The following is a 26,520-nucleotide window of genomic DNA, read 5'->3' as shown; positions in this document are numbered from 1 at the left end:
TTATTAATTCATGTACATAAATTTTTGAAGTTAACAGTAAAGTTTTAATTCAAATACACTACTCAAAATATTAAAACATAAATTTGAAAGTACATAAAATTAAAGTGAAAGTAAAAATAAACTCACTATTAAAGTTACATCCTTTGATATTTTGTGGAATATAATTCATCTATAATCGAATCTGAATCGATATTGTAACAACCCCTCAACCGGGATAAAATAACAATCTCATGTTAACAGAAAAATAAACTAAATAAATTTTTTCCCTCTTTCATTTCCTCCCTTCTTCACTTGATTCTTCCCTAGATTAGTGTTTTATAAGTTGGACTTTGTAAGTTTACGAGGTTATTCTTTCACTTTTTTTATTTTTTTTCTTAGATTTTTTTTATGTTTTTCCCTTATTTTTTTCTATTTCTCTCTCGTCTTTTCTTTTTTTTTTTTTTCTATTCTGCTTCTGCCCAGTCGGCAATATATAAAAGAAAGGAAGAGCTGATTTGTTTTATTTTTTAATGGCAAATAACCATTTTACTCGTAATGAGTTATTTTGCTTTTATTTGACGGTCCTTTTTTTTATTAGCACTACCAAGCTCCATTCATTCTAAAATTTTAACCAGATTTTATTCAACATATTTTAAGATCTCTCATAAAATTTCAGCTCGATCTGATGGTCGGATTGAAAATTACATCCAATAACATAAAACTGGTCAAATTGTGATTTTTCATTAAATTTCTAAATTTCTCGAAAAATTCTGAAATTTTAACCCAAATTAAAACATTATATTAGAAGGCTCCATGCAAATTTTCAGAATTTTTTAATAATTTAATTGAAAATTATAAATTTATTTTATATAAAACTAGTCAAAAAATATTGATAAAATCTTGACCTGGGCTAAAGCCTACCCCAGCCTTTGCCATACCTCCGCCTATGGATGGCACGGTTCTGTCACCTGGAATGTTTTTTAAAAGATTTACTCGTCGCAAGAGCATATATAAATTACTTGTGTTTGATGCTCTCATGTTTATATGAACTAGCTGTCAACTTGCCAACAAACTCTTCGAATATTCATAGAAGATAGAAGATGTAGTGTTCGAAAGAATTACTTTCAACTAAAAAATTTAAGTTATTAGATAAGATTTTAAGATATAATTTATATTATTTTTTAATATATATTTTTTTAAATAAAAGTCTTTTAAGCTTATAAATTTTCACATGTATATATTATTTTGTATTTAATTTTTATCAAATAAATAAAGATAATAAGATTAGAATTCATGACTGTTTTGTCATTAAAACTCTAATATTATGTTAAAAAATCAATTCAATTTTAAAAACTTAAATTATTGAATAAAATCTTAAAATATAATTTATATTATTTTCTAACGTATAATATTTTTCAAATTTTTCAAATGCATGTTACAATATAGTTAGTGTAGTTTTTTCACGTACATGTGTGAATACCAGCTATCTTCTTTGGTCTGGTTTGGAATTTTATCTCATGAAACTAAGGTTATATTTAGTATGATGATTCAAGTTGTTTTCTTGACTTTTGATTCAAGATAAATTTTGATTTAATCAAAATTTAAACTTTTAATTTTTGATTCGTGGATTATAACTTATATTGCATTGATTCTTTTTTTAAAAAAGAAAATATATATTTTGAATCATTTTTATAAAATATATTCTTAATTTAAAGTTATTTTAACTCATATTTGTTATAAGTTATTCATGAAAAGCTTTTGAATTATAATTTAAAATAAAAAGTCATGAGTTAAAAGTCAAGCCAAACAGACTTAAAACTTTCATAAAAATATATCCTTGTTCTTGAATGTGGAGGGGGAGGAGCATGCATCAATAGAATCTCTTGATCAGGATTTTGGAGGACTGTCATGATCAAGGACGGAATCAGTAATTTTTTTATATTGGCTATTAAATAAATATATAAATATTTTTTAAGATAAATTATTAACTCATATATATAAATTTTTAAAATTAACAATAAAGTTTTAATTTAAAGACACTATCCAAAATATTAAAAAATAAATTTGAAAGTATATAAAATTGAAGTGAAAGTAAAAATAAACTCACTATTAAAGTTATATCTTTTAATGTTTTGTGAAATATAATTCATTTATAATCGAATCTGAATTAATATTGTAACAATCTTTCAACCATGATAAAATAACAATCTCATGTCAACTGGAAAATAAAGTAATTAAATTCTTTTTCTCTCTCAATTTCTCCTTCCTTCACTTGATTCTTTCTTAGATTAGTGTTTTATAAGTTGGACTTTGTAAGTTTATAAAGTTATTCTCACTTTTTTTTTTTGATTTTTTTTTTTATATTTTCCCCTTACTTTGCTCTATTTCTCTCTAACCTTTTCTTTTCCTTCTTTTTCTATTTTGCTTCTGCCTAGTCGGCAACATATAAAAGAAAGGAAGAGCTGATTTGTTTTATTTTTTAATGACAAATAACCATTTTACTCTTAATGAGTTGTTTTGCTTTTATTTAATGGTTTTTTTTTGTTAGCACTAACAAGTTTCGTTCATCTTAAAATTTTATTTAATATATTTTAAGATCCCTCGTAAAATTTCAGCTCAATCTAATGGTCGGATTGAAAATTACGCCCAATAACATATATAAAATTGGTCAAATTGTGATTTTTTTTAATTAAATTTCTGAATTTCTCAAAAAATTCTGAAATTTTAACTCAAGCTAAAACATCATATTAGAAAGCTTCACCCAAATTTTCAAATTTTTTTGATAATTCAATCGAGAATTAAAAATTATTTTTTATATAAAACTAGTCAAAAAGTATTAATAAAATATTCACTTGGGCTACAGCCCACCATAGCCCTTAACATACCTCCGCCCTTGGTCATGATTTATATTTCGGTAACTACTTAATAAGCCACCGGAGTATGTGATTTTGGTTTTTATCGATGTGGCTAACTTGGTTTTAAAAGAATTATTTTTTTATTTTAAATTATTTTTTATATTTTAAAATTATTTTAATGTGATAATATCAAAAATAAATTTTTAAAAAATTAAAAAATATATTATTTTAATATAGTTTAAAATAAAAATAATTTAAAAAATAATTAATATTGAATATAAAACATTATTTTTATAATACACCTGGCGTGGGCTCGTGGAGATCCAAAGTCCACGTACCCATGTTAATGATCATCATTACATGGAGTGGCTAATCATGTTTGCTGGCTATTACTTGTAACCAAAAGCTAAATTTTGTATCAGCAATATTTTCAGTTAAGTGGGTTCAATGATTTTTACTCGAGTCAAATAAAAGATCATGATATAAGCTTCATGTTACTTAGTCAGACCCATCTCAGCTGATAAATTTTAAAGTGTGGTAGTGGTAATCATCAATGATATACAAGATTTGAAAAGGGGAAAAAGAAAGCCCAATTCAAAGAAACTAGCTCATAATTTCAGTTGATGTAAAATCCCATAAGATCCGAGTAAGATCCTGGTTTTATTATGATCTTGTGCAAAGACGATTTCTCATCGGATTTGAGGTATTCAAGGCTGTTCAGATGGTATCATCCTACAGGCGTACCGGGAATTATTTTTATCTAAAAGCCTAGCGGCTAGTCGCCCCCCAACTCCACCCCACCGGGTTTCGATCGGAGGACATGTCTAGTGTGAGCATGGCGGTAGATCCACTGTGTCAAAGGGGAGGATCTTAGTAACCATGATCGCATTCAGCCTTCTTTATTTTAGCAATGTAGTCAAGTGTTCTTCTTTATGTATTAAGCCCTGTAACATTGAGCTCAGCTTTAACATTTCATCGGGGATTCTTTAGATTTGAATTGGGAAAAGAAAATGATGCTCTTCTGCTTTATGAACAGGATTCGAATTTCAGGCAGGTGACGGCAACTACTGGTACCCTATAGTTCTTGTTATGTATATTTGACATGCGGGGAATCCAACAAAAAAGAAGGAACAGAATCATAAGGAGTTCCTCTTCTTTTTTTTCTTCTCTGTGGTCAATTGTTAAGATGTAAAATCAGAGAGATGAGTTATCAAATTCAAATTTGACATTGAGGGAAGAAAGCTCGAGATATGTAGATTTTAACAAAAGTGAGAGCTAGGTGCATACCTAACTCGAGATTGCCGGAAGTCATGGCTTTTGACTCAATTAATATCACCCACCGGACACAATTCCATAATCGCTGGTGGGCCTCTTCATCATGGAGAGAAAGTATTAACTCGTGATTTTAGTCCTTTAACACATCAAAGGTTCTCTCTTTCCTTTTGTAGATGTAGCAGAACTGTAAAGTTAGCAAAGATTTTGATGACAAATTGCCAATTAACCCAACAGGTATGAGTGTTGTTCTCAAGATATTTCAAATCGAATTGGAGGGAGCATACTGAGTTTTTGTTTTCTAACACTTACCATTGGCCCTGGCTACATTTTGGGATACAAAAACAAAGGGAGAGCAGTCTTTAGTTGGCCATTGCAGCTTTGTCTTCCCCTGGAAGGCGAAGGTTCAAGGGTTTTGATAACAATGCCACTAAAGTGAGGGACTTGCATTGTGAATTCGTAAAGTTTAGAATATCTTTTTTTTTTTAATTTGAGTATAGTATAATATATGTTGGAGTGCATGGAAAAACTATCTTTTATTTATATATGTTTATAATAGAGTTGTGTCTTTTGACTTTAGAAGTAAGCTAGCATTAATAAACAATTGCTAGCACTAAAGAGAGATTGAGCAAATTTTTTAAAAAATTATTGTAATGACATTGCTATCACTAAAAAGCAGATAATTAATTGTTTTAGGGTCTGTTTTGAAGTGTGGTTGTTGTTGTTTTTAAAAGTATTTCTCTTATTGAAAATGCATCAAAATGATATTTTTTTATTTTTTTAAATATTTTTGAGATCAGCACTTCAAAATGATTCAAAACATAAAAAATATTAATTTTTAGTAAAAATAAAATTAAATTTTTTAAAAATACGGGTTGGTTTGCATTTCCAAATGCTCATAATATCAAAAAAAAAAAAATCCTTGTTATCTATATTTTAAGTTTATTTCTTGTAAACAAGTATTGAAAATTAATTTTTTTTATATATGTTGATTTATATATACATGTTTTATGCATTATAGAAACTAAATCATTGAATGAATAACAATATTAAAACAGTTTAAAAGTGTTCCAACAATAATATCAATAGCCATTCAAGTCACTAAATTTAAATAAAATGTCAAATTTAATAATCTTGATGATCATTGACATTGATAAAGCGTTAGTATTGTAGAAATCCCTAATTAATTATGAGAGAGAGAGAGAGTTCATGCCATCACTATCTGCTTGCCATGATGTTAAAAAGTTCAAACTTCTAGAATGAGATTTTAGCTTGAAATCGGGGAATATGTGCTTAACATTATAGTAAAATAGCATTTACAACTATTTATGTTCATCGCCTTTAAGCTATAAGTAATTACATATATATATATATATATATATGTATATATACATATATATATATATATATATATAAGAAAGAAAAAAAGATGAGGTATTCATGTCCCACGCGATTTATTGTAAGCAAAAAATGGCATCATTTGATATTTTGATATTGGTTCTCTAGGCAACTATTTGGACATGGACTTGTGTTTAGTAATGTAGTTGATTTTTAAAATATTTTTTTATTTAAAAATAGATTAAATTAAAATTTTATTTTTAATATCAATATGTTTAAAATATCTAAAAATATCTTTAAAAAAACTATAAAAAAAAAACACATCCATTAAATGTATGATTGTAATAACATTATTCAGCTTTTAATAATATCTCTGCTGTTGCTCTGTTATAGTATTTGTTGACACTCCATTAATTCAGGTTGGGAGTGTCTATTTAGGACAGAGACCAGACGAGAAAACCTCGAAGAGTTCTGTAATCAAGAGAGTCCCCAATCTATCAGTGGTTTCCAAGTAAGTGAAGCTGCACTTAACCATAGAATCTCCATGATTTTGCTTGGTTTGTCCCTTGTTTTTCTTGAATATCATATAATGCTTTCGACCACTCGTGCAGTCTTAGTCAAACAATATACACTATCTTCACTCTATCTTTGCTTGTTTTTGGGAAATGATAGAATTTGAGCTTGCATTTGCAGGGGTTTTTCAGTTCTTGGCTGGCAGGAATTAAATTACACAAGGTACGGATGCAACCAGGCTTGGATGAGATCACAATGACGGCGTGGAAGAATCTGAAACAACGGCTCTCATTCAAGGGCCTGGGTGGTTGCTGCGGGAGCACAAGCTGGATTTCCAGAAGTACCACCCAAACCATGCCCTTTATCGATATAGAGGAAGAAGAAGAGGAAGAGCCCATCATGCAAAACCAAGCTCAAAGAGGAGGAGCAGCAGCAGCAGCAGCGCCAGGTGCTGGGATGAATCTGGCAATGGCATTAGCTGCTGAGCGCAATTTAGGGGATTCAAATGTCAAGACATTGATGAGTTTGATCGAAGAAACGGACGGTGTTGATTGGAGGAAGAAGAATAACAGTAATGATAAAAGTAGGAGGGACAAGGAACAGGAACAGAAGCAGGAAGAAGAGAAGGATTGGGTATGCTGCGTTTGCATGGAGAGAAATAAAGGCGCGGCTTTTATTCCATGTGGACACACCTTTTGTAGGGTTTGTTCAAGAGAAATGTGGGTTAATCGAGGGTGCTGTCCTATCTGCAACCGTTCCATTCTCGACATCCTTGATATCTTCTAGTAATCAGCAGAGGCAGAGAAGATTCTTTCAATGTCTTGTCTTCGAGTTCAAACCCAGGTTTGAGCTCCATCATTTACTGCATTCATTTAAGGAAGTGTTCTAAGCTTTAAGTTCGATACATGATTCTGGATAACGTACGAAAAACATGTTTCTTGCCTGGTACAGGTTCAGAATATATATTTAGTAGATTGTTTCTTTCCAATCTTCCAAATCTCTTTTCTTTTCCCTTATAACGAAATCAAGAACGAAGAAGATTCATGAAACTATGAAAGCAGGCACAAGCATGTTTAATCTTTTTCTCTTAATGAAAACAAAATGTTGGGGTGGTAGTCGAAACTTGTATTAATTAATGTAGCTGCTACAAGCAGGCATGCTTAAGAGATGAGCCGGCAGAGTTTGATATTTGCTGGCCTTTGGTGCGCAATCTAGTCAATTGCCGAGTGTCAAGTGCCTAACACATGATGCATGCAGCAGCACATTAATTTAATTTAGCCGCTGCGGTTCTATTTACAGGCCATCCTACTTGTTAAACTGCTCTGCTTTTTATCGTTTCTCATTAAGAAGGGAGACAGGGCAACATTTCGTTTGTTTCTTTTATTTTTCCTTAAAATTTGTTGTTTTCCTTTTGGTTTAGACAATTGGCTGTTTTTTAATGATTTAAAACTAGGGAGACTCCAATCTGAGCTAGCCCTCAAATTTTCAAACTTTAAAAACTCAAGATTAGTTTGATTGAATTTAATAAAGCTCCTTTAAACGAGAGATTGAGACTCAAACTTATTTAATAAGCATTATGTATTTGAGATTTAGGGTCCGTTTTGATGTGGAACAAAAGAAACATCTAAGATAAATAATAAAGAAGGAAAAAAAAAACAAGAACTAAAAAAAAGAAGGTGAAAAAAGGAAAATCATTGGTTAGAAAAGTTGGCAAACTTTGCAGATTTTGATTCAAATCATCATCCTCATCGAACTCTCTAACATTCATAAAATATACCATATAAATATTAAAATCCTAACTATAATAAACAATTAGGTTTATAGTTTAATAAATAAAATATCCAACAATAAATAAATCAAACCCAACAAATAAATATAAATAAAATCTAATATAGCTCACTAAATAGAATATTTACCAATAATTAAATTAAACCCAACAAATAATCCTAAATAAAATCAAATAATACAAGGGTTGGACTATCCTCTATCATAGTATATCATATGAGTGTGTGAACGATATCTCGAGTCTAATATCCCCATTAACTCTCTCAGGATTAAAAGAACTTAACCTCATCTAGTATAGTTTAAGGCAGCTCTAGTAACGCTTTTAAAGATAAGGAAAAAGTTGTTGATTGTCACTCTAGTAATCTAAGTACAATCTAAATTTGGTGGCCTAGCTCATATGTTAGGATTTGTTGAATTTCATCATCTCGGATAAAAACAACTTGTTCATCCAAAGTAGCATTAACATGTTTTTTTATGCCAGATTTGGATAATAGGATAGGCGCATAAAAAAGAACATCCAATGTTTTTTTTTTTCAAAACCCCACAAGAAAAAGGGATTAAATTTTCTCTTTTTTATTTCACAAATGGAAACATTACCCACTATTATTTCATCTATATAGACATTAATTCATCACAATTCCATGAAGTAACACATACTGAAACCATAACTCACATCACAATCACTACTAACACAAGCAATAAATCACCATACACCAAAAATACATTAATTTAATTAGGAGAAGATGATTTGTCACTTTCTAACTCAAAAAAATAAAGGATTGAAAGCTTTGAAATCACCCCAAAAATTATTTTCTTCCTTCCCCTATTTCCCTTTATCAATGTCATGCCTCTTGATGAAGAAATTCCTTGATTTCTTTGTGATTTCTTTGCAATTCCTTTGCTCAAATCCCCTCCTAACACACTATAATCACTTTATCTATCCTTTTTTTTAATGAATTTTAAGGTGTGTTTTGGAGGATTTTTCATTCAATCTTCTCCCCCTCTCAAACCCTAGAATGGCCAGCCAAATTTTCAACACTATTCATGCTTAAATATTAACAATTTTTCCTTTTATTTCACTTATAAACCTCCTTTTCTTGTTTGAACAATTAAGCCTGTTAGTTCTCTCACATTTTTATATAATGTTTTTTTCAATTTCTGACTTATTTAATTTTATCCTTGTCCATCATTTAACTTCTTAAATAAAAATTTATATTCAATCAATTATTGTTGTTGTTGTTTTACCAAAAATTTAACTAGTTCACAAGAAATTTACTTAGAATTTATATTCTTTCCTTCTACAAAAATTTTCTCCTCAAAATTTAAATTCTAATTGGCATCTAAAATTAACCCCGGGTATTTGCTCCTCTTTTCCACCTCCTTCTCCCAAGTTTTTTTTTTCTATTTAAGAGTTTCTCTATAACACCTTGACTATGTAAATCTTCTTGTTTTTGAGTAACTTTTCACTTAAATCTAGTACTCTTGTAGTTTTTACCTCCATAATTAATTTTTATTCAATTTCTATCGGAACTTGGAGTAACACCCAGATTGGATCTATTTCAGATTTTTTTAGCATTGATACATGAAATACATCATGTATCTTGGCCAAATACAATATATTCTTTCTAAGATATTATGAAATTATTAGTATCATTCAATTTTTAAAAAAAATAACAAAAATACTCAATTGTAAGCAAAATACTCAAAATTAATTTTTTAGAAAAAAAAGTAAAATTAAGATATTTTAAAGATTAGAAAATGAATATTAAAAAGGAAACTAAAAAAACAAATTGACTAAAATTGAATGGTGTAATTAATATGGTTCATGTCTAAAATATAATCATGTCTTATTTTCTTATATTCTTTCTGTAATTTCATTTAAAGTTCTTAATTTAATTATGTTTTTCAAATAATAATCAATGGCATTTTGACTATACAAAAATGTTTTTGTAATATTTCTTAAACATGGAGGAGTTTTTTGTCAAATCTTTGAACTTTTGGATGGTATATATAATCTTGATTATTATATATATAAAAGAAATCCAACAACAACTAACATAATTTTTTAAAATCACTTTGTTGGATTTTGAAAATCTTGGATAATCAGTTTTGTTTTTTTATTTACGTTTCTTAAAAAATAAATACAAAAAATTGTTTATGTTTTTAAATTTAATTCTTAAGAATATAAAACAAAAATGATACTTAATTTATGAATTTTTATATGCAATTGAGTTCAAACTTATTATGGTCCTTGAAATTGAAATTAGCTAAAGAATTAGAGTACAAGCATTACATAAAATTTAATAAAACCCTAAAAAAGATAAGGTTTTCATTTTAGATGAAGACACAAAACACTATGAATTAAAATAATGTAATAATATTTTTGTTCTTCTCTATAAAAACTAATGGTCTTATTGATAGGGTAGTAAGGTTTTTTTCCTGTGACTTATTAGTCATTACCAAAATGATTAGGACAAATCAATTTTTTCATCTTTTTCAGCATAATAAAATTACATAATTAGTTTTAAATGTAGAAAAAGGGAATAAATTAGTTTCTAGGGGCTTATTCATCCCTTTGTTTTTTTTTTAATTTAAAAAACGCATAGTGAAATGATAGATGTGTAAGAGCTTTTTTGTATTTTCAACTTATTTTTTTAGTTATAATCAAGTTGAAATACAAACAATTTAATATTTTATATAAATATTATTTAAAAAGAAAAATGGTTGGGGTGAGAGAGGCCTTGGTCATTTAGGTAGTGTATGAAGTGTCTTCTGGCAGCCTGGCGATGGCTTCTAAGACATCATTTGAATCGTCTTGACGGTCCTTTATCCCAGGGTGAGGTGTGTGACCAACAGACCATTGGTTTAAATTTCATCCATGATCTTTTTTTCTTCTTATTTTTCCCTTCTTTTCTCTCCCTCTTGAGTTCCTCGTCTACCATTGTAATTTTTCAAAGCAGTCCTTTTATTTGTTTTTCGTTCAAATTTCATCCATGTTTATTTTATTACTATTTATTTTATTTGAGATAAATTACGAAATTGGAATTTTTTTTTCAATTTCATCATTCTTTAATTTTTTTTCCTCTTTCATATTTGGTGCTTATTTGTTTATTGCTATTTTTTAATTTTTTATCCTTATGTTGGTTTACTTTATTTTTCAATTTGTTCTCTCATTATTTTATTTCATTTAGTTTAATACCATATTTGGTCCTCATTCTTTTAATAGTTATTTATTTATTTATTATTTTAGATGATTGAAAATTTTACTTCGTGATTTTTTTGGGTTTGCATTCTATAGGGTAACTTGATCTCATGATTCGGGTCATGAGTTTTGAAGATTAACCTGATTTGACTTTGGTCTTTTTTAAAGTTATTTTTTAAATTTGATTTTCTTTTAATTTTATCCTTTAATTTTTAATTTGGTTATTAGGCCTTCAACTTCATGTTTTTTGTTGCTTTTTTTTAATGGAGTTATTCTGTTCTTATATCCTGAGTGGCATGTTAGTCGAGTTAACTCAGGTTGAGTTGAGGTTTTTTTTTCATTTTTAGCTTTCATTATTTTTCGAGTTAACCTACATTGTTTTATTTAATTTCTTTTATATGGGGTCATCTTAACCTCATAATCAAGGCGCAAATTTGACATACTGACTCGAGTTAGGGTTTGTTATCCATTTTTTTTAAAACAATTTCAATCTATCTTTTAATGTTTGATTTGTTGGTAATTGAGTTTCATATTTTTTTTTGTAGTTGGTTTTTTAAATAATCATGATATTAAATTAACTAAACTTATTAAACTCATTTAAATGAGTCTTAAATTCTTCTTTCTCCTTTAAAAATAATAACTTCGCTTAAATTTTGTTTTTAATATTTAAAGTAATTTAAGTTAGTAGAGCGCGAGGCACTCCTTTAAAAATAATATCTTAATATAACATAACTTACAATAATATGGTACGATCCACTTATATAGTTTTACAACAAGCCTAATCAAGACTCGGGACTGTTATAGTATATGCTTGATGGAAACAATCACTTGCCAAATTGCCATTGATCTGAGTGGAAGTGCTTGATCCAATTTGATTGGGCAAAGTATAAATGGGGTCATCTTTTCTCTGGAGATCGGCTCAACTCAATCTCGTTCAATGGGTTTAGCCTTCCATTTCACGATCCAAGTTTCTATTGTGGGCTTATGGTATTAACCAATTCATGTTGAGCCACTTGTACACAGCAATTTAAAGTGTATTTGAGAATATAATAACGATTATTTTTTAAATGATTTTTTGTGTTGAAATACATGTTAAGGATAATTTTTTATTTTTTAAAAATTAATTTTGATTTCAGCATGTTAAAATGATCCAAAACATATAAATTATATTAAATTTTAACAAAAAAAAAATTAAATTTTTTGAAAACACGATTTCTTAATCCAGCACTCCCGTCAGTTTTTTTTACTTTTTCAGTAGATCCAAATTGCCAGACTCACAACTGTCAGCAAATCTTAGGAATCCCATTGGCTCAGTTCATTTGGGATGTTTTTTGTTCCCCTTTCACTGTAAATTATAATGCAGCGTTTAAAAGGAGTAAAATACTGCTGATTACTTTTGAGACTTCTAGAGGAAAAGATCATTTAAAAATCGATTAACAGATCATCAACTCTCTTAATGATGATCAGGGATTTCCAATCAGGACTTGGAATTGGATGGAGGCTGTGAAGCCGATATTTAACGTGGGTTTTCACGAATTAGGTTTTCTTGGACTTTGTATATATAATTGACTATTCTTAAAATCATTCATGAGAAGAAGACAGACCGACTATCATAGTCGATGGAACGATTCACGCACGTCGTCTCCAGCTATCTAGGTCCAAACATTGCTGGTAAAGAAGCAATAATTCAAGGCGTGGTCCTTGCCAGAAGCCGTGATGAGCGGGGTCTTCTACGAAAAGACTTGAAGAATATTTGCTGGAAATAGCAAAATTGGTCTATATATATATATATATATATATATATATATATATATATATATATATATATATATATATATATATATATATATATGTATATGATCGTGAATAGTGTAGTAGTTTTCAAAACCCATTAGCACGCATTAACCTTTGCTTGCATGAAAAACACATTGTCCGATCTAACTTGCGTAGAAGGGAGGACTAATGATTCGCACATGATACATCCAGGAAATTCCTTGCTAGAATTCACCCGACTTTTACTGCTCCATGCACTGGTTAAAGTTCATGTCCCTTCCCGATTGATATGGCGGTGTCAATAGGGACTTGAAATGGATATGCGTTAATATTTCGGGTCCATCTCCGATCCAAAAAAAAAGGAAGAAGGAAAAGGAATGTTTTAATTTCCTTTTCAAATTTCAGTAGTCACACAATAATACGAGAAAAAAAAAGAAAAAAAAAACAAGTGGTTATGAACGATCATAATCGAAATATGGTCCCGAATGTGAATAATGCCTCCATAGCCTCCACATTGCTTCTCTATCAAGTAGGGAAGGATCCATCACTAGAGTAACTATCGCATTAATCTTCATCTGTATTTTCCTTGAAGGCTGAAGCTCTTAATTTGGTCCCCGATGTTGAATCCTAATTTGTCCCCAGTTTTGAATGCCTTGACAATGAATATTTTTTTAGAAAATGCATATGTAATATGAGAACTCTTATTATGTATTCTTAACCTTGAAAAATCATGATTAAATATGGGGAGAATATTCAATTCAACAATCTTATAGGTGTTTAAATTTCCTTTTATGTTTGAAAACTCGGTTCAAATTGCATTTTTTAAAATTTAAAATTTTTATTTAAAATTAATTTATATATATATATATATTTAATATGTTAAGATTAAAAATAATTTAAAAAAATAAAAAATATTTTAAAAACAAAGCTCGGTGGAATATTAAATTAAGAACCATTGTGTTCTTATTCATCACCTTCTCGACGATGGATAGATAGTAGCTCAAATGTCGTGATAAAAAGTTCCGAGTAAATTCAAATTCGACACATTGACAGACGAAAAGAAAATCCATTCAAATGTTTGACTGTCCTAATCTGACCGACTGGATACGCAATACCAACGATGATCAATGTGACAGGAGAAGTTGCAAGGTAAGAACGCTAGATTCTCCTACTAATTTGTGGTCAGAGTAAGTGCAAACCACGTAATCCGAAAAAGAAAAAAGAGGATGCAACCAAACCTTTGTGATAAAGCCTGTTTTTTTGTTAATGGCGTTTAGGATTTATTTGGTCGTGTTGTCCTTGTAAGAAATTATTTCTTTTAAATGATTACAAGAGAAGATTATTTTTTATATTTTTTTAAATAATATATTTGTTTTTTTTAAGAAAAAAAACAAGTTTTTTTTTCTTTTTTTTTTCCTTATAATAGCTCACCATGTCATCACCAAAAGTACTCATCAATGACAGCACAACAATGACAGCAGCATAAAAACTCATTCCATTATTAAAAAGATAGCATGTTTTGCATTTTTTTTAAGGTATGAAACTTGATGAGTTAATTTTTTGTCAAGATTTTTATAAATAAAATTTTTAAAAATTAAATAGATTTGACAAACATGCTAAACTCAAGATATTTGGACTTGACAATCAGTCAAGTCTAAGGTGACGTAGGTCTGACCTACATGCAAGACCCAAGACACTTGGACTTTGACAATCTACCGAGTCCAGGGCATTTGGACTTGGTAGTGCGTTAAGTTTAAGGTAATATAGGTCTGATAAACATACTAGATCCAAAGTACTTAGACATTACTAAATTTTAAGGCTTTATGCTTGATCCTGACAATCCTTTACAATATAAGTGTTAAAGACATAATACCTCTCCATATAGAATAACTCTGTACATATTAAGATAATGATTTCCCTATACTTATAGGTGTATATACTTACTATCTCATTAATAATATGTAAGAGATATTTGTTTCTCATTAATATCGCTGAAAGTAGAGGACTTTCTGACTTTTCCTTTTTATGGAAATGACAAGGTTTTAAAGGGTGTAAATATCCCCTGAACCATCTAGGTAAAGGGTTCACAACTTCTTATTTCTTAAGATAAGAATACTTAGATTTCATAGCATTAACAAACTTAAAACTTAAAAAAAAAAAACATCTTTGCTCCAAGAATTTAAGGCTCTTTTAAGTTTTTAAATATCTTTCTCATAAAGATATTAACTTTATCATCAGAGAGTCTTTCAGTCTTTCCAATTATGACTGTTTCCGCAGGTACTCAAAACCTCTATTGTAAGCCTAGAGTTCCTTAAATTAAGAAGAAAAAGAAATCCAACTATGTGATTGATTAATCATTATCTCATACACTAAATAACCTTTTATTTATAATATTAGATTTTAAGATATTATTAGTAGCTGTCTGTGGGAAACTTTACAAAAAGTTGTATATAGCTTTATTATATAACTGTTTTTCCCTTATTATCATTATCAATTGCAAATAATTAGAACATTTATGGAATAGGACCAGTAACTAGTCTTCCTGTCGCGACAGATACTCCAATCCCTGCACAACCAATTCTTTAGCAATTAATGAAACAAATACAACTCCTCGCCTAGGTAGTGTTGGGGGAATCAACAAGCTAGAAAAAGCTCACCACCTCAAATTTCAGCTCATCTTCAGCAAATTATTGCATCTTTACACTCACTTCCATGACAACAGGCCCCACCTAGTGTTCATAGACATCTACATTATCTAGAAAGATACGAACAAAATAATCTAGTAGAGGACCCTTAACCTCAAAGGTCTTCAATCCATACCAAGAGCATACACGACCTTATGCTACTCAGGCGTGAAATGGTTATTCTAAGCATCCATCTGGACAACATAAGAAAGATGTGGTTCATTTATCACATCATCCTACACCATAGACATCAAGTTCCCCTAAGCCTAATAGGTATAATAGTGGCAAACAACTAAAAGAAGAACTCATCCATGAGGATGTCTACATTTATCATCAGATCATAGATTCCCTTATTTCCAAACATATGTTGAACACACGCATACCTATAGATTATATCCCCACTAAAATAACCCTAAACATATACAAAATGTATGTAACAGTCTGGAGTTGGTCATTCAAGACAACCATACTATGTGGAAGATCCTTTCGATGACTTTCAAAGGTGTAGTAAGAGCATGGTACAACAATATAGAACCAGGTTCAATCGCCAACTTCAATGACCTCTATGTCAAGCTAGTAGGACACTTTAGTACAAGTATTTCAACCAAATAAAGTTTCAATAAATTCTTTGGAATCACCTAAATGGAGAATGAGTCTACAAGAACATACCTTAAAATATTTAATGAGGAAATGCGAAATGTTTAAGGTCAAAGACTTGACTGAACAGGTAGCTTCTGAAACCCTTATTAGTATGGTAAGAGAAAAAACCTTGTGGAGAGAATTGTACGCTCTACTAGATACAAGGTTACTGAAGGTAAAATAAGCTATATAAAGTCACATTTGAGTAGATAAGACGAGTACACTACGCCATGATCCTCCCCGTTTTACCAAGGACAAACAATTAGAAAGGGAGACCATTCTCTCAGAAGAGACAACAATCTCAATAGGAACTAAAAGAAACCACTCAAAGAATGTCTGAGTTATCCTGAAGCACGTGCTTCTCCATTAAACGCCTTTCTCACTGAAGTCCTTGTATCCATCCAAGGTAAAGAGTTTGTCAAATATCCTTTGCTCATGAAGTTTCCTCCCAATACACACACATATAAAAAATATTGCTTTTTTTCATAAAGACAAATGACATGATATAAATGATTGTTATGTTTTGAAAAAATAAAATTAAAAGACTTATAGCTAAGGGCTATCTTCATTAATTTCTAAAGAAAGATTCTCGTCCTAAGCAAAATAAAGAAAACCCTGGTCAATTTGCTACAACCTTACCTGACAGCCATTTGTAGAAATGATAGCTATGACTTTCCATTGGTCATTTTCACAATGAGGAATGGATATTCTAGGTCCATTCACTAAGGCTATAAGTAAGAGAAAATTTGTCCTAGTAGTCGTACACTATTTTACCAAGTGAGTTGAAGTAGAAGCTCTAGTAGAGATAACTACTAACAAAGTCCTTTATTTTTTTTGGATGAATTTCATATGTCATTTTGGGCTCCCCGGAGTTTTGATCACTGATAATAGAACGTAGTTTAATAATTATAAAATGAGAGAACATTGTTAGAGGCTTTATATAGATCATTGTTTCTCCTTAGTATCACACCCTTAGATAAATAGTCAAGTCGAGTTGACTTGCAGGGTTCTACTTAATAGACTTAAGAAAAAGATAAAATAAGCCAAGTCAAAGTGGATATAATTGTTGAGTGGAATTTTATGGGCCTACAGAACAACTCAAAAAATATCAACTGGTGAAACCCTATTTCTTCTCACATATAGGATAGAAGTCATGATCCTAGCTAAAATTAAGTGTCTTTGTCATTGAGTAGTTCACTATACCTTAAAAGCAGTGAACAAGGTCTTAGGACCAATCTCGACATCCTAAAAGAATCATGTTTGATAGTTACAGTTAGGAATGAGATCTATAGGCTCAAAATACTCAATATCACAACATAAAGGTCAAGAATAAAAGATTTAAACTTAAAGACTTGGTACTTTAAAAATTAAAGGCAATAAGCAACAAAGAGAATAAGGGCAAGCAAATTAGCTTTAAAATAAGATAACTCCTTTAAAATTATAAAAGTTATCAAAGTCAATACTTATCATTTATAAGATATGGAGGGGAAAAATCTTCCTTATGCCTGACATTTAAATCATCTAAAAATGTATCATAATGGATAGGATCGTATATTTTTATATATAAATATTTTCCATTTCTTTATCATTGTGTAGCCCTAATAAATGCCACTCAAGGTATGTGTTCTCCATGTGGGCACTCTCCAAGGGAGACGCAGTCTCCCTAGTGCTATATGCACCATCAGCTAGCAGATAGTATATGTTTTCCATATGGGCACTCCCCAATGGAGACATGGTCTCCCTAGTGCTATATACATTACTTTTTAAAGGATGTTATGTTTTCTCTTCATGAGCACTCTTCAAATGAGATATGATCTCTCAAGTGCTATATGCACCACTCACCGTAAGATGTTATGTATTCTACCCCAAGACATTCACATTAAGGGATTGTTCGGCAATTTCCCTAAGAATAATAATCTCAACTATGATGAACACCTATGATATTAATGTGGTGATTGTTTCAATATAGTTCTTCTTAGAGATTGGTTCATAAGAGATTTTTCTATGTATGAGAGATCTACTCCTTTTAATACTTGGCGTTGGACCTATTTATAGATGTATAACATAACTTGTTATCACTTTAAGTACAATAATAATATAAATATTGAATCATATGCAAGTAATATATCATAAATTTTAATAATTCTAAAAATACAACATAGGCTTCACGACCAAATTTAAGGCTTGAAAAGCTCGGGAACCTACATTTTCATGCCAAGTTTCTAGGCCAAAAAGACTCTACTCTTGGTTGAGGCATCTTTAATACGAAAAACATTAGTAAAGTTTAGGACTTGGCCATCTGGAAAACTCTCACTAAAGTTAACTTGTATTCATCTAGACAAGTTAAAAAAATACAGGTTTGACATGGCTAAGAAAAGCTTGTCTCCTATTTTCTCCGTTAAAGATATAGACTCCCCCATATTCGAACCAAAAAGCGTAGAAAGAATTCTTTAGGTTTTCCATTCTTGCACAAGATTTCTAAACCCCCTCCCTAGTTATCTTTAGCTCCTCTCTTAGGGTATCTCTTAACCGTTAAGCCCAACTACCTCTTTCTCTAAGTTAGTCATCTCTCTCTTCAAGAGATCAATATGGTTATATACCTCGGCTAGCTGTTGTTCAGTTGATTCCAAGGTATAGGTCTAAGTTGTCATATGCCCTTGTAGCCTGGAATAAACAGTTCTAAAAGAGTCTATCTCAACATCTTGAGTAGCCTTTTCTTCTCTAAGTTTGCGTATTTTAGACTTGTCAGCTCGATACTACTCAATGACCTCCTTCATGACCCTTTTCTTCTCTAAAGAAGCAAGGTTCCCTTGCTGTCTTTTGAGTAATCTTGTTAGCAAGAAGGTTAGTTACAGGGATGTCTTCGAAGACATCCTCAACTTGGATTGGATTATAGAAATCTCCTCAATATTCATTTGTATAGAAGACCTAACCATTTATCTTCGCTCTAATAGTTGATTTTCTTTGAAAGATGAGTCGTTACTAGGAGAAGGCATAGTGACGTAACTAGGCATTGATGGGATAGATCCACTGTATTTGGATCCAGCAGTCCCACGTAAAGACCTTGAATAAGGAAAGAATTAGGGAATAAATTATTTTGAAATCAAAAAACAAATATATGAAATCAAAATTACCTAAAATGCCATATAACCTTTTAACCATACAATTGATGTCATATTCAGTATGAAGGTTGGCCAACCTATTGCAAACCCTTTCATCCTCTATGCCTAGGAAAGGCTTTTCATTTACACCCGCTAGGGGTTTTCTCCTATAGTGGGTATAACCCCAAATTGGTATCTTTTATAAGTCCATTTTGTCTATTGATGGAAGTAAAGAACAAAGAGATTGAAGACCCCTTCTTCAACGTTACTAATTAGGGTAAAAAATGTCTCAATACCCTGATTGAAGGCTCCTTGTCTAAAATCCTCAATAGTTATAAGAGAAGATTAATTTTTACATTTGTTTTTGAAATAATATGTTTGTTTTTATAGAAAAAAACAAGTTTTTTTTTCTTTTTTCTTGTATTAGCTCACCCTACCATCACTAAAAGTATTCATCCACAACCGCTAGTATAAAAACTCATTCCATTATTAAAACAACTAGCTTGTTGTATATTTTTTAGAAGTATAAAACTTGATGAATTAACTTTTTGTTAAGATTTTTATAAATAAAAATCTTTTTAAATCAAATGGGTCTGGCAAACATGCGAGACTCAATACACTTAGACTTGACAATCAGCCAAGTCTAAGATGATGTGGGCTTGAGAAACATACTAGACCCAAGGTACTTAGATTTGATAGTCAGCTAAGTTCAAGGTAACGTGAGTCTGACCAACATGTAAGACCCAAGGTACTTAGACTTGGAAGTCAGCCGAGTCTAAGGTAATGTGGATCTAGCAAACATGTCAAACCTAAAGCACTTCACCTTTATAATCTGCCTAGTTCAAGGCACTTGAACTTGACAATCAGCCAAGTCCGTCTATGGTTCAAGAAAAGTCCTCCTCAATAAGGAGATCCTTATCTTATCGGGTAAAGCCTAACCGTTCTAACGTCTATGCAAAAAAACATATTTAATCAGGAATACGTTCTACGTATAAATTCATAATCCCATATACTAAAAGAAGTCAAAAAGATTTTTTTAGAATTTTTGAAATATTGACCTAGTTCTCATGGCTTAAATAAACCGGTTAAGGTAACGTAGGTAAGAACTTAGACATTACCAAATTATAAGGCTTTATGCTTGATCCTAGACAATCTTCTACAAAATAAGTGTTAAAGACATAATAAATTGTCATGTCTCTCCATCTAGAATAATTGTTCATATTAAAATAATAATTTTCCTATACTTATAAGTGTATATAAGATCTATATAGATCCACCATAGTTACAATCTCATTAATGTAATGTAAAAGATATTTGTCTCCCATTAATATCACCAAAAGTAAAAGACTTTCCAAGTTTTTTGTTTTATGGAAACAACAAGATTCAAAGGGTAAAAAACACCCCTTGAATCATCCAAGTAAAATCTTCATAATTTTTTTTATCTCTTAAGATAAAAATACTTAGATTTCAGAGCATTAACAAACTTAAAACTCAAGAACAAATATTTTTGTTCCTAAAATTTAAGGCTATTTTAAATTATTTAATATATTTAATACATTTCTCATAAAGATATTAATTTTATCATCGGAGAAGTTTTTAAGTCCCTCTAATTAGAACTATTTTTACAGTTACTTAAAATTTCTATTATAAGCTTGGAGTTCCTTAGATTAAAAAAAAAAAGTTCAAGTACGTGAATGTGAATATATTCATTAACTACTCTTTTAAACATTAAATAATATTATATATATTAGATTTTAGAATATCATCAAAACTTATATTTAAATGCCTAATTGTGACCAAGGAAATTAATTAATAAACTATTAATTATAAGTTAAGGAATCAGAAGATAGTTTGGCTAAATTTATAGCCACCAGTATAGTTTGGTATAGGGAAATAAATTTGACAAGGATGCTGCGCCTCCACCGTATACAAAGGACGCTATTCTTTTTAATACCCCCCAGGGCTCACAAATAGTGCTCGGAATTGGAAGTCCTCACATTTGACCGGATAGCCCCAGCTAGCTAGCAAGGGGTCCGAATGGAACTGGAAGTCAAATTACTAACTAGAAATTCTATCTAAGAAAGTTCTACGTTTCTTTTTACACGTGAATTTTAAGTGAAGTTTTTGTTTTGGTCAATGAAAGATGGATTACACGATGAGAACATAGTGGTGGTCATTTTCTAAAGCATTTTTTATTTAAAAAATATTAAATATATGAAGAAAACCATGTGTTGGATATATAATTGTTGCAAAAGGTATATTCCCATATTATTATCATCATATCCACGGCAAATTTTCCTTGTACGCATGTACGATTCCTGGCCAATTTAATACCTCTACCTAAAGAATTGAATTCCACACGGTATAATCATAAGGTTTGAAAGTCTACTTTTAATAAAATTTCGAGGTAAATGCCTTAAGGTGGGATTTTTTTTAATTAGCTCGGTGAACAAAAACATTTCAGAGAATAACATTGTTTTAAAAAAATACAGTGAAATAGTATAATTTGACTATGTTGTGTTTTTGAAGCATGAAATGATCAAACTATGTTATTTATAATTTAACCCGTTAGATCCGATTGTATTAATCGATCAATCGTATTATACAAAAACCATAATTTTATGAATTTTTTTTTTAAATATGTCTTATGAGTCAAAATATACATCTTTATCCAACTTGTAGACTAAAATATAAACCCCAATTAAAATCTCAAGAAGTTATTATTCATACAGTAATGAGTGATTCTAAATAATCTAGTGTGAGTTCTCTATAACTAAATAAAAATATGCCTCAAACATGTTATATAGATGACCTAACAGATATATTTATAGACCAGTAAGACATGTTCAAATCCAAAAGAAGGTCTGGTCACACCAAACCAGAATAACATCTTAAAATGATCATAATTTTTTATCCGACCGTTGGATCACGCTTAAATTTTTACAAGAATTTTCGAAGGCAGTTGTCCTTGTAATAGTCACTGTGTCATTATGCAGGCCGTCAGATCTTTAGATATAAAAAAATCTTGCTGAAGTTTCCTAATTTTGACAGTTTTGATATTTTTCTTGTTATTTTTAAAATTGATCAACTGGTTTTATTGACTATTATAAACCGCAACCGGTTAAGTTAGAAATAATACAGTTCGACCATGCTACATTTCAGAAACATGAAATTTACTAGATATCACTATTTTACCAAATCTTTTTGCTCACATATCAATTCATCAATTGTTTTAATTTTGTGTGCTAATCATCCAATTTATCCCTTAAGATGTAATTTAATTAACAACCATGACCATGATGGACGATAATACTCTACCAACTCGACATGAATGTATTGTGCGCGATGGATTTTACTTGCAGATGTTTATCCATATGAAGGAGTATAATCTTGAACATGTGTGCTTGCTCAACAGGACACGCTTTCAAAGCAAAGGAGGAGGCAGATGCATAAATGCATGCATTGGTGCCCATATAGAGTGACCACTGACCAGGGTTGTCTATGGGCCATATACTCGACAATGTCTCTTTTTCCTTTTTCTTTTTTTCTTTCGGTACCTTTTGAGTATTTTACGAATTCTTGATTTCATAAAAAATAACTAATATTTTTATACACATACATATAAAGTATGATTCAAATTATCCAATATATGACATTTTTCTTGCATCCCAGATCGTAAGCAAAGAATTCCTCCTCGACGGCACGAAAAATTAAAATACGCTTAAGAAACAAAGAGAAGGAATCTGCACACCTTTTTTTAAAAAAAAAAAAAAAAAAAGAAGCGACGTGCAGGTCGGCAGAAGTCCCATCTCTAGCATAGGCAAATGGGTGTGGATTGTCGAAAGCTTTCCAAGGTGGGGTTTGCCCAAATTGGATTTCCTTTACACAGAGGACTCATTACTGTCCACATGGTTTCATCCGCAGACCTCCATGCGTGCTGTGGCCAGGCCAGGGCTTTCCTTTCCCAAGAAAGATTAAGATAACTCCTTGGGACCGCCTAAATACTATGAACACAATCACAATAATTCCATCTTTTTTCTTGGGATGCAAATGTTATTGTCAAACTTATAAGGGAAATTATGGTCAACTTAAAAAAAATTAAGGCACGATAAAATTAGTAAATTGCTTTTAAAATTCCAACATATAAGGGCGGCACCGCGTTATTTGTGTGGCTCATAAATCTCTGTTAGGTGAAGAAACATTATCTTTCATTATGATATTGAAAGTTACGCAGAACCCCCTTTCATTTGAGGTAGCGCACGCGGTAATCATAATGATGGTTAGTGGATGATCACCCTTTCCTTTTCTTTTCCTCTTGTCTTTCTCTTCTTCCCTTGAATTTCATGCTAACCATTAAAAAAATCAAGTTTGTCCTTTTATTTTATGACTTTTCATGTTTGGCGCTTAATGTTTTGATATTTAAGTTCGATTCTTAGTCTTTTTATTAAATTTTAATTTGTTTTAAATTTCATCTCTGGATCCATAATGTTGATTTTTTAAAAAAATTTGATCCTCATTCTTATTCTCTTGATTCTTATTTTTTGTTTTGGATTTTTTTGTTAATTTGACTTTTCTTTTCAATTTTCCCTTTAATTCAAAATGTTAGGTTTCCATCTCATTTTATTTGAAATTAGATCCTTATTCCCTTAATTGATTTTTTTTTTCATTTTATATAATTGACTTTTTTTTATTATTCGACATTTATTTTATTGGGAGTTGTTCTTTGGTGTTTCTATCATTTCCTATGGGTTTTTATTACTATTGTTATTAAGTTGGATTAGGGACAATCCAGTCTTTTCTATTTTAAAAAATTATTTAAAAAAAATGGTTGGTTTGTGTTACACACATACCAATATATGAGGTGGCTCCACACTCTTTGAGAGACATGTGAGCCGCTATTCAGTTAAGGAATGCCAACTTTTGTTGTGGCGTTAGAAGCTATGCACCACCCCCTTCCACTTTTGTTATGGAGTTGGAAGCTATGCACCACCCCCTTCCATTTGGTTCTCATGATGATAGTTGGTCATCGGCCACCTCTTCTCTCTCTCTCTCACTCCCTCTCCTTGAATTCCATGCTAGCCGTTAAATAAATCAAGTTTATTCTCTTATTTTATAATATTTTCGATTTGGTCCTCAATGTTTTGATTTATAAGTTTAATTTTTAGCCTTTTTATCAATTTTAATTTGTTTTTAATTTTATCAATTGATCCATAATGTTGATTTTTTATATATTTTTTTTCATATCTAGTCTTCATTCTCATTCTCTTGATTTTTATTTTTTAAAAATCTTTTTATTTTATAAAAAAAAGTTAAAATGAAATCATTTTGAAAAAAACAAAGGAAAATAGTCAACGAGTTTTGATTGGGTTTACCCCGGGTTGACCACGTAAAGGGTCAACCCAGGTTTTTTTTATCATTTTACACTAGGTTAATTCTCCTCAAATTTCTTTTGAAACCCCACCCGGTCTAAGCCCTAGGTCATCCATGTCACAGGTCAACCCACTAAGTTGAATCGAGTTTTAAAATGATTTCTTTTCTTGATGAAATGCTTCTAATTTAGTCACTAGCCAGGATCTTGAGTTTGAAAAATAAATTTCATTATTTTCTTTGGTTTTCATTCGATTGTGTTATCCTCATCTCATGATCTAGATAGCAGGTTTAGGTGGGTTGCCCAAGTTTTTTTTGAAGTTGCTTTTCTTTTCATTTCTTATATATATATATATTAATTTTATCCTTCAAAATTCTGTTATTTTTAAAATTAAGCTTCATATTTTTTTCTTTTTTTTTCTTCTATTAGGTTATTTCATTCGCATGACCTCACTCGTAAGTTTTGGCGACCTCACTTAGATTTGCCGGTTCTTTGTTTTTAAGACTTCTTTTTATTCATTGATTTTTTTTATTTCATCTTTCTATATTTGAATTATTGGAGATTAGCAATCGTTATTTTTCTAATTTTCTTTATGTGATGTTAATTGATGGATTTTTCTTTCTTTCATTATAATACACTGATAGTAGTTGGGCATTGTTTTTTGTACATTTTAAAAAATTTGATCTGATCCACTGCAAAGCATAATCCATCTATCTAGTACATAAATTATATGATAGTCTATAATATTGATATCAATAAAATGTCAACGTCCAATCAAATGTTGTCAATCCTTTACATGCTCATTTGTTTTTGTTAGAAACATCATATATGCTGGCAACATGCTTAGCCTTCCTAGAAATGAAACTAATCTTAGCACTACATTGAGGTCCATATGTAATAACTCTTATAGCTGTGAGGATTAGACAATCACCAACAACATATGTGTTGGTTTCTCCGCTAGAAAAACTTTTGCACATCTGCTTCACAACTTTTATTTGTAGTCGAAGAACATTGAGTTTAACCCTATAAATTCAAGAATTCTCCTTATGCATATGTGAGGCGCATCTTCTGCAGCATGCTTCATAAAAAATCACCTACAACTTATTAATGATAACACTATTGATGACTTCATCACTATCATTATTGTCATTGTTTATGGTATTATTATCAACTTAATCATCATAAAAAACAAAGATCATAAATTGATGGAAAGTATCAAGCTACATCTATTTCACCATAAATAGGATCACCAACATCTCCATAATACTCATTACGATCAAGAAGTTATCTTATGTACTCATACCTCTAAAATTGGCTATGAATTGTGGTCACTCTTCTCGCGATCCTCTGATTTCTCTTCTCTATATATACCAATCGACTGGATAATTGTTTAACTTGCCTCTATGATTTTATAATCACTAATTGATTGGTTAGTTTTATAATCTATCTTTGTATACCTTCTATCAGCAACTCTTAAACATCTCTTACAAGAGGGAGAACCTCCTTAACCCCTCTTCCAAGAGCATGTTCTATTATACGATCATCTCTTATAATCATGGTTATTCAAGAGCACATAACAACTAACCATCAAGAATCTTTGGACTCCGATATAAACCGACGTAGAGAGAAACAACACAAAATTTTGCTTATTAGGGTCAATTTATAAAAACTCTAATTCAATATTTCATAACTCAATATTGTTTCTAATCAAAACTCAATATTAAAGATCTTTTAGGATGCTTATACACTAGGAAAAGACCCTAAACAAAACTGAATAAATAATAAAAGAGTTCTATGTGAAATAAAAAAAAAATCCTAAATCAATTAGGAATATATAACAAATTTCAAACAATAACTTATAAACTTTATTTGAAAGCCTTTATAACTTTGATAACAATAAAATTTTATCTTTAAAGAAAACATAGCTTTTAGAATCTATAATAAATATTTTAGCTCAATCAAATTATTCGTATCAAGATTTATACATATTAATATACAACTACACGTTAGA

The 26,520-nt window shown here is 30.4% G+C and overlaps 1 protein-coding gene across 1 annotated transcript; it reads left to right on the top strand.

The window, feature by feature from the left end:
- Positions 1 to 5,795: 5,795 nt before the first annotated feature.
- LOC133682269 (uncharacterized) lies at positions 5,796 to 6,945 on the top strand. The gene is made up of 2 exons (XM_062105553.1): positions 5,796 to 5,955; positions 6,138 to 6,945. The coding sequence occupies exon 2, from the start codon at positions 6,186 to 6,188 to the stop codon at positions 6,741 to 6,743; it is 558 nt and encodes a 185-aa protein (XP_061961537.1). The 5' UTR covers positions 5,796 to 5,955; positions 6,138 to 6,185; the 3' UTR covers positions 6,744 to 6,945.
- The last annotated feature ends 19,575 nt before the right edge of the window (positions 6,946 to 26,520 follow it).

This window comes from Populus nigra, chromosome 2 (genome assembly GCF_951802175.1).
Source record: "Populus nigra chromosome 2, ddPopNigr1.1, whole genome shotgun sequence".
NCBI classification, from domain to species: Eukaryota; Viridiplantae; Streptophyta; class Magnoliopsida; order Malpighiales; family Salicaceae; genus Populus; species Populus nigra.
Note: the sequence above shows the minus strand (reverse complement) of the source record. Positions and strands in the feature narration are given on the sequence as shown.